Source organism: Bactrocera tryoni, chromosome 2 (genome assembly GCF_016617805.1).
Source record: "Bactrocera tryoni isolate S06 chromosome 2, CSIRO_BtryS06_freeze2, whole genome shotgun sequence".
NCBI lineage: Eukaryota > Metazoa > Arthropoda > Insecta > Diptera > Tephritidae > Bactrocera > Bactrocera tryoni.
This window is the reverse complement of record NC_052500.1, coordinates 74,665,246-74,680,776: the sequence shown is the minus strand read 5'-3', so window position 1 is coordinate 74,680,776 and position 15,531 is coordinate 74,665,246. Positions and strand designations below refer to the sequence as shown.

Genomic DNA, 15,531 nt, shown 5'->3' with positions numbered 1-15,531 from the left:
CGACTTCAAATGAGACGAAAATTGAAATGGCACAATTTTCGCAGAATTTTAAGCAAGCGTAGGCATACACACACTTACACATATGTATGTAAATGAAAACTATTCACGCCATCAACATTTGTTTGAGACTTAACTCGCGCGTCAATTTGCTACTTTCTTTTATTGCGATTTTACTTTGCAAACAAATTTGCGCCGAAATGCAGGCAATGCGCCGCGAAGTATGCAACGTTTTTGCAGTTAGAGAGCAGGCAATTTGCATGGCTGTGATGTGAGGAAGTGTGGTGGGAGCCTAAATGAAAGCGTGAGTGGGAGGGTGCCATTTTTGATGTTTAGAAAAGTTTTCGGATTTCTTTTTTTTAATCTTAATATAACTTTTTTGTTAATTTAGTATATTTTCTTTTATTTTTTTTAGTTTTCAGAATAATTTTTAATTTTTATTAATTTTTTTTAATGTTTGAAGTTTCTGATTTTAATTTTATTTAATTTTTTTATAATTTTTTTAAGATTCAATAATTTTTCAAATTGCTCATATTTTTAAATTTTGTTGTCATTTTAATAAATTTTTTTTAATTTTCTGTTAATTTTTCAATTTTTTAATATGTTTAAAAATTTATTTTTCTTAAGATCGGAATTTAACTTTTTTTAAACTTTTTATTAATTTTTTTTTTAAATTTGTGGTTTTATACGAGTATTTATATAAATTTGTTTTAATTTTTGGATTTAATAATTTTACAATTTCTTTCTTTTTAGTTTAATGTAATTTTTTTAATTAATATTTTTTTATTTTTTTTTTAAATATTTATTTAATTTATTTTTTAATTTTTCAAATTTCTGGTTTTAATTTTATTTCAATTTGTTTAATTTAATTAATTTTTTCTAATATTTGGATTTAATAACTTTAAAATTTGATCCTTTTTTAAATAATTTAATTATCGTACTATAATTTTTTAAACTTTCTGCTATTTTTTATTTTTTTTAAATTAAAGTTTTGTTTCCATTTTTATTTTTTTGTTTATTTTATTTTTTCTCTAATTTTTTTTTTTAATTTCTCAAAAGTTTTGGATTAAGATTTTTTTCTAGTCTTAGGTTTTAATTTTATTTAAATTTTTTCTACTTTTTGAATTTAATTTTTCTTAACATTTTATACATTTTTTTTTTAATTTTTGGATTTAATAATTTTACATTTTAATTTTTTTGGCATTTAACAATAACTTTTTTCTGTTAATTTTTTAATGTTTTCTTTAATGTTTTTCTTAATTTTTCGATTTTTCAAGTTTCTGGTTTTAGCTTTACTTTAATATTTTTAGTTCTTTATTTACTTTTTCTGGTTTTTGGATTTTATTTTTTATTTTAAATTTTCGTCTTATCCTTTTTTTAATTTTGTTTTTAATTTTTTTATCTAATTTTTATTATGTATTTTATTTATTTTTCTTATTTTTCTTCTGCTTCTCATACAGTCGCTGAAAAAACTTAAGCACCCCAATAAAAGTTAAATTGCATAATTTGCACACACACCCAACTTACAATCCCACCCAACCACATTTCCGCCCCCGCATATGCAAACTCGCCCGCACAAAGGCGTCTATTAATTCATGCATGCTTACTCCGCCAGCATTTCTATTACATTTTCTTTACACTCAACCGTTTTTATTTAGTTTTTGTTTTTTTCATGTTATTATGATTTTATTACCTGTTTCTCACTTCTTTCGCATTTGCTTTGTTATTCACGCCATATGGAAGTAATAAGTGCATAAGGCCGAGCAGCACACAGCGAACAAAAAATAATACAGCACGTACAAAAACAACAAAAGAATTTGTAGAATATACCACACACACCCACCCTAAAAGTACGCTGCATTAACCCGCCTTGCCTATATGTAGGCAGCAACATTGCCATTTTCAACGCAATTACCTTTTCCGGTAGTCTCAAACGTTTTGTCGCTAGTTGAGCTCACTTTGTAGCCAGTTATGTTGACACTGTTATTGTTGGCTTTCATATTGTTTTTTTTTTTGTTGATGCTTGCATTTATTATTATGATTTTTATTGTTATTGCGCCGGCTTATGTTTATTTTATACTTTGTCGGCAAATGCAGTGTTCTCATTTTACACTTTTTTATTGCATACTTTTAGGAGTTAATATAATGTAAATGTCTTTCTTTTTCGAAGTTAAAAGCGACGCTTCACAAATTGTGTTGACTGTTTCATTTCAATTTTTTTTCCGAGCTTGTCTAATTAGTCTGACTTATATTAGCATAATGTTTTTAGTTTAATAACTCTGTTTGATAAACCCTAAATGTATGCTTGGTAGAATGTTTTGGAAATATCAAGGATACTACTAAAACTTACAAATCTTAATTTGCGTTATAAAAGTGTTTACCAAGTATAAATTTAGCAGACTTCGAAGTATTATCCAAAGATCGTATCTTACAAGTATAGTAGGAAATACATAACATACAAATCAGGTCTCGAAGTCTAATTTTATCTCTAGTTTTATTATGAAAAATATTAAACCTAAGTAAGCTTACAAATATCTGAAATAGTCATTTTTCCGGTTAGGAGCATCGATCTTCGATCTTTTAAAAATTACTGATTTTTACTCCGAAATTCACAGTGATGGAGCCTACTATAAGCCAACCAGTAACAGTATTGGTCTCCGAGATTTCTACAAATATGATCTAGTTTTTCTCATGTATTTCAGAGGGAAATGACCAAAAGCTTCATAAGCTGCAAAAGCTCAATGAAAGAAACGGCCGAAAGCTTCATAAGCTGCAAAAGCCCAATGAAATAAATGGCCGAAAGCTTCAGAAGCTGCAAAAGCTCTCGCATATCCGAAAGTTTTACATGAACGATATCATTGAAATTTCAGAAGACGTGAAGTTATAATTATTGTTATTCGATTGGAGCTAAGAGCTTTCTGTAGTCGAAATTTTACACCTGTTGTTAAGTTTTTAAAAAAACATATGAATTTTCTAATAGCAGGAGATACATAACATATCCCCTGGGCGTTTAGAATACCAATATTAAACCAGAAACCAGAATATAGATTATTCGTTTCAAATTGGTAAGATACGAGAGACCCTCTTTATATTAGCACCGAAGCAAAAGCTGATTTAGAATTTCTTTTTTACAAAAAAGATCGTATGGTCTAAAACTTTAATCCACTTTAATCCGAAGAAGTCCACATTGTGGTCTAAGTATATTTGGAATTCCGTATCTATTTCGGAAGCCTTTAAGTAATCGAATATATCCGAAACTGGTCCCAAGAATGAGGAAACTAAATGGAACTTTCTTTAAAATAATTTAATTACTGATCTGCCTAAACCTGTGATTAGCGATCTTATTATAATATTGTTTTTAAAGAAATATTTCTTGTAGACTGCAAAATGGATGTGTATGGACCCTCATCACTACACACCTTCCCTTGATGAGAAACAATATACATTTTCTCAAGATAAATTTCAAAAACCTTACTAGTAGGCATCGATTGCATTGTACTGCTGTGGACAAGCCATTGGCTTAAGGTGGGGTTTCTCACCGCAAGTGGTTCTCTGGCTCTACGACACCATAGTCAAGCTATTATGTTCTATGGAGTCCTTATGTGGCACTCATCAGCATGTGTGTGCACTAAGGTCCAATCCAGTATTGCCCGTAGACATCGACGGTAGGTTTATGGCTGCGAAAGTTACTTTAAGATTCAGAGAATCTGGGTTCCTAAAAGAACGGATGAATGACTTGGATCATGGAGTTGTCAAACCGAACTCTGACAACTCTTTCTCTAACCATATACCGGCTGTGGGTGGGAATTGGGGGGGAAAGGGCAGTGAGCTTTTTTACGGATGAGTCAAGGCTTGGGGAAGGTTTCTGTCAGAAGCTCTCTATCAACACCAGCTTTAGACTTCCTGACTATGCAGAGTTTCCCAGGCCAAGTTTCCGCCATTTCGTAGCAGTAGAATTACTGCTTCGGAGTGCAGCTTCCTACAGAGAAGCGATCATCCACTCAGATAGCAGAGCGGCGATACTAACCTTGAACTCATTAACATTACATGCAAGGAGTACCTAACCAGTAACTTTCAATAGATTCGAATGTCTTCGTGATAAGACTGGTATTGATGCCAGGCCTCAGCGGAATCGCAGGGAACTGTAAATCTGATGAGCTTGCAAAAAAGTGCACCTTAGAACCGCCATCGGTAAAATAGAAAGAAGATGAGGTGGAAACAACTCAGGAGTTCTTTCTTTATTATTTGGCATCGATTGCAAAACTTAAACTCTTGGGAGCGCATACCTACAGACATCCCACCAAACAAATTTTGATTGGCTACCAAATGTTTTGCAGCTTATAAGTTCGAACACAGGAGTTCTTCTTTTCTATTGCTTCACAAAAGACTAGATATAGCTATCCACGTGCGATCTTTGATCAACCATCTAACCTAAGTTAACCTTACTTGGTTTGATTCAGAATAGCTTAATTTTAATGTTTGAGTTTTAGTAAGCATATATTGGTGTCTTAGACATCCGAACGCCTCCCACTCAACCGTGAAAAACTCTTACCCAGACACTCTTATATGTTACTCGAAGCTAAACCGTAAATAATATCTTACAAAAATTAAATATTTCTCGTACAGATATATGGTCTACTTTCTCAATTGTCATTTTTTATATTACATATTTACTTTACCGTTACTCAAATGCAACCCTACATAAACTAACCTCACTTCATGTTAATTACCTCCATTTCAACTAATGTGACAGTATAAAGGCACTCGCAAAACCTTTCAAGCTCAATAAATTTATTTTCATGTATTTGCATACATATATATCTTTTTATGTTTGCATATTTACCGTTACAATTCATTACAAAACTTGTACCTTTAACTATGCACCATGTAACTTTCTTATTTATATCATATGTAACAGTACTTGAAGTGAATAACGGCAATTCAAATTAAAGGCAATTTTATTTTTGCCCACTCAAATCATTTGCAGACACACAAATGCACACAGTGACCCACTAATTAACTGTAAAAAAGCCATTAAATACGGCAAATTGCAAGCATTGAATTGAATATTGCTCATACGTCATGTACAACCCACCACACACAACACACACAGTCTCGTTTATGTGCGCATGCATGAATGCGCTCAAGTGGTGACTAGTTTATTGATACATATGTCGACGGATTCAATAGTTTAGCGCTGCAAATGAGTGTTTATATGTACATAGATGTACCATGTATATTAGGTGTATATAAATTAGGGTGTTATTTCACAGATTTGAAATTTAAGGTTTTAACTTAAAAAGAGATGCTTTTTATTTTCAGCTCATACCGCGCCTAAACATTATTACTTTTCCCATATATTTTATATGGGATTTTTTGATCTTTTGCAATAAGTTTTTTAACCCCAAAGCAAATTAATCTACTTGAAGAGATTATATTCTACTACAAAATTTACTGCGCTGCAAAAACCGTCAAAATATTTTTTTCATAAAAACAAATCTTTAAAAGTTATACACAGTCAAAATCATGCAGCTATAGCTACATGTAGTACTACATATTTTCATATAGTACACCATGCCGTATGAGTAACACAAAAGGTATGAAGCAATTGTATGAAGACTCAGGTCACTTTATATATAATTTTAACTGCATATAACTTTTAAAGAAGTGGCTCTAGAGAAAAAATCATTAAGACCTTTTTTGCAGAGAGCTAAATTTTGTATTAGAATATACTTCCTCTGAAGTCGTAAATGAAAATAAAAAACTTGTTTACTTTGCATAATTTTTTGAATGCAAAAACTGAAATTTTAGGAGGCATATTTTCTAAAAAAAATAACTTAGGAAACAATTGGCACCCTAGCATAACGAACATTTACATGTTCATAGCCGCCTACACACACATATAACTGCATTTTATTATTATTACTCTTCAACTTGCCGTCGTTTTTTGACTACCAAACACACACAACTAGATTTGCACAAAATTATGCACACACTCATATATATACATATATATATGTATATATATATATACAGATATATACATCTATAAATTCTCTCCCATTTGTCGTTTTGTCGTCCACCCACTTGTGTGCACACGAGTTGCAAGTTGCTAAATGTGCAGCAATTTCGGCAAAACTAAATGGCAATTAAAGTGAACATTTGTTTAGTTGCCGTCTAAAAACCAAAATGAAAACTGCAAATGGAAAACAGCAAATAGAAAATACAAAAATGAAAATAATTGAAAACGATTTTTCCAACGAGCCGAAACTAGCGCAATACTTAGACTTAGCTGCCGTTTTGTAAAGCGTCGAGCGAATGTGTTTTCATCAAAAACCAAAACTAACAGCAGTTTTTGGGTGATAAAAATTTTTTTTTCCCAAAAACAAGAAGTCACATGAATATTTCGAATAAAAAAGAGTAACTCCAAAGTAGGCAATTTTGAATGCAACGCTGAAGGGTGAAAATGACAGTTGAGCTGGTTCAATGACTTATGGACTGTGTTACTATTGGTTTCACTATGGCAGTGATGATTACACATACATATATATATACTCGTATATTAATATACATTTATCCTCTAAAGTGTACCATAACAAATGTTTCGAGTTAACCTATTTTACCAAAAGTCTATAGAAGCTCGTATTGCAATTTTCTTTTTGTTGGAAAGTTAAAGTTAAAGTTAAAGTCAAAGTCAAAGTTAAAGTTAAAGTTAAAGTTAAAGTTAAAGTTAAAGTTAAAGTTAAAGTTAAAGTTAAAGTTAAAGTTAAAGTTAAAGTTAAAGTTAAAGTTAAAATTAAAGTTAAAGTTAAAGTTTAAGTATAAGTTAATGTTTAAGTTAAAGTTAAAATTAAAGTTAAAGTTAAAGTTAAAGTTAAAGTTAAAGTTAAAGTTAAAGTTAAAGCCAAAGTCAAAGTCGAAGTTAAAGTTAAAATTAAAGTTAAAGTTAAAGTTAAAGTTTAAGTATAAGTTAATGTTTAAGTTAAAGTTAAAATTAATCTCGATGGTTACTTCGCCAAACAATCGCTACGGGCGTGTGAGTGGAACACATGACTTTGAGGCTTGGATGAGACATGGGTTTAGGTATTATTAGTATTAAAGTATTGAATTCTAGAAGAAAAGCTTTTCTCTCTTGAGTCAAAGTCTAACATTTGTGTGTTGAATGGGTATAAAAAGGAGAAGCAAGGATTAAGTTCTGTAACTGATCGTCAAGATAGGTATTGCGCTTGTACTACTATTTTCAGTCCCTTTTGAAGTCAAAAAATACAACTTCTGAAATCACAACTCATATAGTAGTTCGATAAAGCGCTTTAAAGTCAATAGGAAGCCGCTTAGGCATTTGTTTCTACTACCACCATTCCACCGAGATGTCGGAAAATATAAGCTGGAACTGCTTTCAAAGGCACTAAACTTGTTTATTCATGTCACGGTACTGCACATAAACGCGCTCGGGCTTCATCTGATGTTCTTTTCAAGATGACGAGTTCTACGATTTCCGTTCAGAACAAAGTAAGCCTCAGATATTTCCAAATCCCACATCAATCCACCCTGGCCATTCAACTCCAGGAGGGTTTGCTTGAAGCATTGAAAGCTAGAGGAACACTATGTACATTTTTGGAACACTACAAACACAGGGCATACCACAAAGTTACTTCGCGCAAGGGTTGATGAAAGACATACCAGAAAGCTGATGCTTTCGGGTAAGAAAAAACTAAGTAATATCGCAGAGGTCATCAAAGGACATCTATATACCTTTAGCCTATCACCTTCGCAAACCTTATTAAGTGAAGTAGGCAGAATGCAAAGTAAGCGCGTAGGATGATGAGATGTTGGAACCCAACTTTTGAGAATTCCCAATCTACAACAGCTTGAGACGGAATATCTTTCACGGCACCCAATGTTCCAACTTAAAAGACATTGAATAGCCGTGGTGAAAAATAATTAGATATTTTATGAAATCTACAGAACTTAATAAAACTTAATTGGTTACCATTTAGAAACTCAGTGGGCTGAATTAATTCCTGATTTCAAGCGGCATAACTCTGCTTTTGGGATAGAGACTGCTTTTAAAACGTTCTCTTCGACTTACTATCAAAAGTGAATGAAATTGGACTTCCGATATTTTCTAATGAACAACCAAACCCGTAAGATTCTATAGCATCACTGACTGGTTTCCCAATTAAAAATCAATACTAAATATTATATATGAATTTTTCGAAGCGTGAATTACTCAATACTTTAGATCATTAGAAAATTTCGATCAAGAATAAGATGTAATCTGCCACAATACTTCACTGGGTTTCAACATGCAATATGCAGTTCACCCTAAATTAGTTTGCCACCTCAAACAAAAGCAACAACAAAGTCTGCTAAAATAAATTGTTCGTATATATTCCAAAATGGAGTAAGCTAAAATCCCGACGATTAATAGTCAAAAAAAAACAAACCCGGTGCACCACAAACACAAACAAATTTACGCATGTACATACATATATGTGTATAGAAGTAATGTAATACCTACATAGTATATACTATGTGTACTTGTTACAACTTACCGCTGTGTTGATGGTCGCCCAGCTATCCAGATGGCAAACAATGATATCATAAAACTGGCAAAATCTGTTAGTAAGTGAGCGGCATCTGTTGCAATCGCCAAACTGTTCGATAAAATGCCACCTGGTTGTTTTTGTATGGCAATCCAGTGTGAAACCAGGAAACGACAACAACAACAACGTTAAATTTGGGGCGTCACGCCACATCAGCAGCATAGTTGAAGACACAGCCGCAGCGTAAAGGCGACGCATCGTTGGACAAATCAATCGATGGGAGACATGAAAGAAAGAAAAGAAAAACTAAAAAGTGAAAATAAATATAAAAATTTAAAGGGTGCTGCAAAATGGACGATCGATCTATTAAAACTACTTAGTATGGGTCTTACGAGATACTATTTTGGATCAAAGGATCAAAATGAACTCGCTTTGGACCACATGGCATTATGAAAAAAATACAAATATAACCAGTTTCAGAAATCCAACGCGACTTCTTGAGGGTTTCACTGATCAAAGTCCGACGAGGCTAATAGTCAATCGTCTTAAGAACTCCATCGAATAAGCCTAAGTGGCGTCTTTTTAATATATATCATTTGTTCCTCATAACTTATGGATATTTACTAGGTCTGACAAATTGAATCCTTACGGTCTCATCAAAATACTTTTATGATAATCTCAGCCAGTCAGACTGCTTTTCATAATTTACTGGATGCGAGGCGTACCATTGTACTGAATTAATTCCAACACAACTGGAACTGAAAACCTCTCAGCTCCCAATCTCAATACAACCTATTAGAGATTCTCAATGAGATCATTTTCATCTACCCCAAAGGCCATCTAAAAGTCAATTAAATCCTAATTCACTTGGGTTACAAATCTATATGCAGTCCGGATTTGGATTTTCCTCAGACTCAAGACCTTAACAAGCACATTATTTTTTAGTCGGTCGGAACAGTTGCGTCAAAAATGAGTTTCTCATTTCTAATGAGGCTTATGTTGAAGTTGCGTTCCACTCATTTCTAAATTTACTCGGGGTCTCAGTTAGCTATATCAGGGCTCATTAAAGTTATTGTAGCAGTGAATCGTGATGAAGAGTTCGCGCGGAAATTAAGGTGTAAGCTTTCGAGAATATGAATTCTTGTGCTAGTCAATTTACTCAGGTTAACTTGGACGATATCGAGGATGACTTCCTTATATTTTACTGAAATACGAATGTTGATTACTTTTTAGAAAGTCGTTGGACATAGGTTAGATGGCTGATCGAGAGGGATCGCACGTGGACTGTATATCGATCTTAGCCCAGCGCTGGTCAAGTTTTCGCGAACAGCAGCTTCAGCACAAGAGGATATGGGAGCACCGAAACGATCCCATTCTACAAAGAGCGGTTCTAGAGTGCCTTTCCTTACAAGCTTATAGTTTTACAATTCCCTGCGATTCCGCTGTGGCCTGGCACACATACCCGTCTTAAGCCACTCGATAGTATTAATATCGTGGTTAGGCACTCCTTGACCAACCCTAAACGTACTGTTAATGTTGCTCGTATCGCCGCTCTGCTATCCAAGTGGATGGTCACTTCTCTGAAGAAGGCTGCACTCCGGAGCATTAAGTCTATTGCTACCTTAATACCTGCAACCTCGGCTTGGGTGGCACTGAAATAGTCAGGAAGTCTGTAGCTGAAGTTGATAGAGAGCTCCTGACAGTAAACACTTCCACCGACCTTCCCACCAAGCTTTGACTTATCCGTAAAGAAGCTCACTGACCCTCTCCTATAAGGGGATTTACCCTCCAACAACTCTCTCCCCGGTGTATGGGCAGAGAAGGAGCCACCAGAATTCGGTTTGGCAACTCCATGATCCAAGTGCTCCGGTATGAATTTAAAGTGTGTGGGAACATCCGAGTGTATAGATATGTGTTCCTTTAAGAACCCAGATCTTTTAGTCTGATAGCAACTTAAGCAGCCGTCCACCTTTCGACGATGTCTGCGGGCACTATGTGGAAGATAGTGTTAAGTGCCATGGTTGTAGTGGACTAACCGGTCTGCTTTAATGCTGATGAGCGCCACCCGTTGAACACTCTCGAGTTTCTTTGCAAGCGTGGTCTTTTCTGGAGCGATCCACCACATAAAGACCATCGAACATAATGAACTTGACTATGGTGTCGTAGAGCCAGAAAACCACTTTCGGTGAGAGAGCCCACCTTTTGCCAATGTCTCCTCTACAGCAGTATATATATATTCTATGCCGTTTTTGTTCTCTATTTGATATTCGGCTTCCATGAAAGCTTCCTATCCAGAATGAACCCCAGATAATTCACGGTATCCTACGATTGCAGACGGATCTATCCTATTTGCGGCGGTGATGCCATCGGGATCTTTAATCTTCTAGTAAATAAAACCAGCTAGGTTTTATTTGGGTTGATGGCGAGACCACTTCCGACTGCCCAATTCGTTACGACGCTAAGATACCCCTGCGTGAACTCGTACACGGTACTCATGAACATTCCTTTGACCATAAGTACATTATCTGCACATACAATCAGTCGGCATCCACGATCCTCAAGTTGGTCAAGCGGTTGATCCTAACACCCGTGAAATTCTATTATTTTCAAAGCTTCCGCTAACCAATATTTTTTCCTCAATAACCTTATATTAATAATATATTTCATCAAACTCTTCATGTCAACTATCAATCAGTCCCTCCTGACACACCCTGCAAGTATTTACCAAAACATCAAAGCTTTTAACCGAAAACAAACGAACGAGCTGATGGCACAGCTGCTAGGTTGACGAGGCTACCTCGCTATACTGCTATCGATAACCATAAAGGTACTTACGAGCTGCCCTGTCAATTGTCAGGCGGTCATTACGTTGATCAGCCATTTTGTTGACTATAGACTTACACAGCCCAACCGAGCATTTCACAAAGTGACTTTTCTTTTTTTACCACAATTTTTAGTTAACAAGTCACTTATCTGCTTGGTTAGTTGCATCTTTAGTTACTGCAGTTACTTGTGTTCTTTTTTCATATATTATATAGTTTTTGTTGTTTTCTATTTTCTTCAAAGTTATTGAATTTCACCATTTCACGTCGTACATACTAGTCGGTTTTTTAGTGCTACAACGAAAAGGTGGAGTTGGCAAAATTGTTGATAATGACGCCAGCCGAAATTGCTACTATTCGGACATTCTCACACAGTCCACGTCATCACATGCGGCTTCGCTTGCTTGCCGAAAGTATGCCAAATTGCTTGCAGCCAAAAGCGGTCGCTGTGTAGAGAGATTTGACGTTTCATTCGACAAGCTACATGCAAAGGGTTGTGGCCGTCGGTTTAAGGAAATACTCGTACGTACAATATATTGATAATCTCGCCCTTTTTTCTAGCATTGACAAGTAGCGAAACGAGCTGAGCTCATCACCATTAAGCAGTGCTGAGTTTGAGTAAATTAAAATGGTAAGAAGCTTATGGAGAGGAGTGAATTGGAAGTAAGTAAGGAGAAGTAGTCGGATGCTAATTGATATTCAGACAAATATTAAGCAAGAAGGAGCACAAGAAAGCTGCTGCATTGATAGCTGGGACTCTTTATCGCAACCAAGCTATAAAAAGTACGCCGAAGCTTGAGACAGGGAGTGAGAAAACCTCTTATAATCGTTATTATATTCGGGATCCCCTTGAAAAACCTACGAGTTAACCAAACTATTATAGTCATACATTCCCAAAGAGAAATGTACAGCAATACCGTTACGCAGTTCGAAATATACGTCCTGTTATGTTAATAAATCCGTAGGATATTTCTAAAAGTTCACCCTAACAGTCGTTGGTAGTCAAATTATCAGATAATATTCTTTTGGAATGCATCCTTAAATATATTGCAGAAGTATTAGAAGAAGGTACGAGAATAATAACTTAGTATCAAAATGTCAAATCATTTCCTTAAATGAAGATCTTGGATCTGGACTAAGAAAAAAAAGTAACACAATGTTTTCTGTGAAATCTTCTTATATACATAAGCGCACCTATGAGAGCTGCCTCTGCCGCTGCCTCTAGCGCTTAGCGACTTCAACGCCATTTGGCACAAATTCAGCATCCATTATGAAACACACCAAATGGGTTAAGGGTGATCAACCTCGCCGAGCTTCGTATTATGATTATCTGTAGTACAAAATTCCAGCATTCATCAAGCTAATTGGAGACATGTTTCCAGACTTTTAGGCACCGACGTCCTAGCATTGATTCGGACCACTACCTTGTTGCAAGGAAGATACGCACACGCCTGTGTGTAACAACAAACACATGTCAACAAAACACAAGGAAAGTTCGATGGCAAGAAGTTGCCGAACGATTTTCTACTCAGCTTGCACTCCTGCTCTCTGAGAGCATTCATCAGCAACTCGCTATAAAGGAACTATGGGACGGCATTTAAAGCTCCTTACGTACAGCTGCAACCGGAACCATTGGTTTTCGGAAAATGCAAAAGAACAGCAGGTACGCCGAGGAGTGCCGTGTCGCAGCGGAGAGTAGACAGACTGCCTACCTCGCAACGTTACGATCGACCACAACACGTGCGGGATGGGAACAAAAAAGGGAATAGGGCCGATGGATTACCGTCCGAGCTATTCAAATACGTCGACGAAGAACTGATAAGGGGCATGCATCAGTTTCTTTGTAGAATATGGTCGGAAGAAAGCATGCTCGACGATTGGAATCTAAGCATGCGCTGTCTAATCCACAAAAAAGGGGGACCACACAATCTTCGCCAACTAGCGTAGGATAGGCCTCCTCAATATCGCATATAAGGTCTTATCGTGCATAGTGGGTGAGCGATTAAGGTCTACCGTCACAAACTGATTGGGCCTTATAAGTGCGTCTTTAGGCCTGGAAATCAACAACTGACCAGATATGTACCATGCGTCAAACTTTGGAAACGGCCCATGATAAGAGGATCGACACCACTGCTTCTTCTTCGAAGCTGATTTTGACTGCCCGAAAAGGAACTGCAACTGGCTAGGTCATGCCATCCGAATGGATGAAAACACTCCAGGAAGCAGAGGAAGTGAAAAAGTTCCACTCTGTTAGAAAGACCAGGTGGAGAAGGCACTGGCTACACTTAGTATAGTTTAATCTGGTAGGCCAATGAACCACGCATAGACCAGTTTTGGTCCTTTGCGATAAAAGATGGAGTCTCATTATTAGGTTCGTGGAGGGTAGACATCCTTTAGGAAGCCTGAGATTAATGCAAATTTAACAGACTCTGCGGCCTCACTATCGATACCTCCTCCAGCGTATCATACAGTGAGGACCCCAGATGCTTACAGCCTAGTCTTGCCAATGCATGACAAGTGCACAAGCGAAGCTCCATTGTTTCTCTGGTGCCTTACTCTAGTGATTTCTTGCAGTCTTCTCGACCTGTCAGCCCCGTCCTGCGGCCGTGTGTCTCCACCAGACAGTGACCAGTTAGTATTTTGATCATTTTTCTATAGTCCCTTCTAACGAGTGCCAATAGCAATTTCGTGTATTTCCGATATACCGTTTTGCACATGACTTTTGCAGTTTTGCATCCAGGTAGCTCGTTCCATGGGGTTTCGCTTTCTTTAGCATGCTTCTGTCAAGATCATAGTATAGACAATGCATGAGTTTCCCAATGTTGATCACGTTTTCTGGTGTTAGCCGTAAACCATTCTTGGCAATCTCGCCCTCTATAGCATTGCCCTCGGTGCGTTTGTGACCTGGCACCCAGTAGAAGTTAAGTTGCTTTCTTCTAGCAATCCTTTCCACTGCTGCCCTACTTCCAACACAATTGAGACCGATATGCGCTACGAGATTACTGTCTTGATTGCTGATTGTCTACGTAGATGTTGACTCCGGAATTGCCTGCAGGTGTATTAACGGCCAGCTACGCCTTTCGCAATAGCAAAGACCTTAAATTGAAATATACTGCAGTGTTCCGGCGACTTAAAAGGATACCTTATACCTAACTCTGGTCAGTATATCGTTGTAACAACTCCATCGTCCATTTTCGAGCCTTCCGTATAAATTTTGAGAATGTGTACTTTGAACTTTCTTTCTCAGTTAAAAATTGGGATCAAGTCGATATCTACCAAACTGCCATTACCCACCGAGCTAAGCCCGAAGGTTCTATATGTAAATTCTCCTGCAGCCAGAGGCAAAGAGGTTTATAGGTGGCAGGTTTAGTACCAGTTCAAAAGTTCCCGTTATGCACAGCGCAGCGAGCCTCTGAACCCTTTCCATTGTCAAAAGCCTTCAATTTAATGTAAAAATTTCTTTCTTAACGTTATAGTAAGCTTTTCCCATTGAGCGAAGATTTGTCTGCTGTAGCAGCAGGTAAGCTAGATATAAGAATCTACAATTTTAACGTTAAGCCTTATTTATTTTATTGTAAGCTCAAATTGCAGCCAATTTAAGCCAATCAATAAATTTCAAAGAGAAATACATTTCCATATAAATATATTTAAATATTGCAAAACATTCGAGTAATTCTCAACACACCCTCATATTTACCTACACACACAACAATCATTTAAGCCAACTGCAGCATTTACACAGCAAGCCAGCTACTTTTTTTTTGCTCTGCCGTTACCTTTATTGGTCCAACTTTCGACTACCTAAAGAGCCATATCAAATATGCAACTGCGGCTGTGGCACGCTTGACAGGCAGCTCGAAGTTGCAGAAAGCCATGAGACCACTATAAAATTTAGATTTTAGACTACTGTATAAAATGCCGGTAAACAACAGCAATAACTACAGAGATAACAAAAACAACTTCAGTGGCAACACAAACAACTACAAACACTATAGCAACAACAGGAGTAGTACTAACCAAAAAATCCAAAAATCCGAACATTTTTAGTTGCAAGTCAAATATTGATGCAACTGCTGCAACACAGTGGCTTTTCCAGCCTGCACGTCCCGTTTATTGGTTTAACTCTCCACCGGTTGCAAGTCATATTGATTGTTGTGCAGTTGCCA

General features: G+C 36.4%; 1 protein-coding gene across 2 annotated transcripts in view; it reads right to left on the bottom strand.

Annotated features, from left to right (window-relative positions):
- LOC120769034 (zinc transporter 2) overlaps window positions 1-15,531 on the bottom strand; it is a 153,319-nt gene that overhangs the window by 65,069 nt on the left and 72,719 nt on the right. For both annotated transcript variants that reach the window (XM_040095879.1, XM_040095880.1), the window contains one exon: window positions 8,553-8,673. In XM_040095879.1, the coding sequence (XP_039951813.1) occupies window positions 8,553-8,673 (121 nt within the window). The remainder of the gene's footprint in view (window positions 1-8,552; window positions 8,674-15,531) is intronic.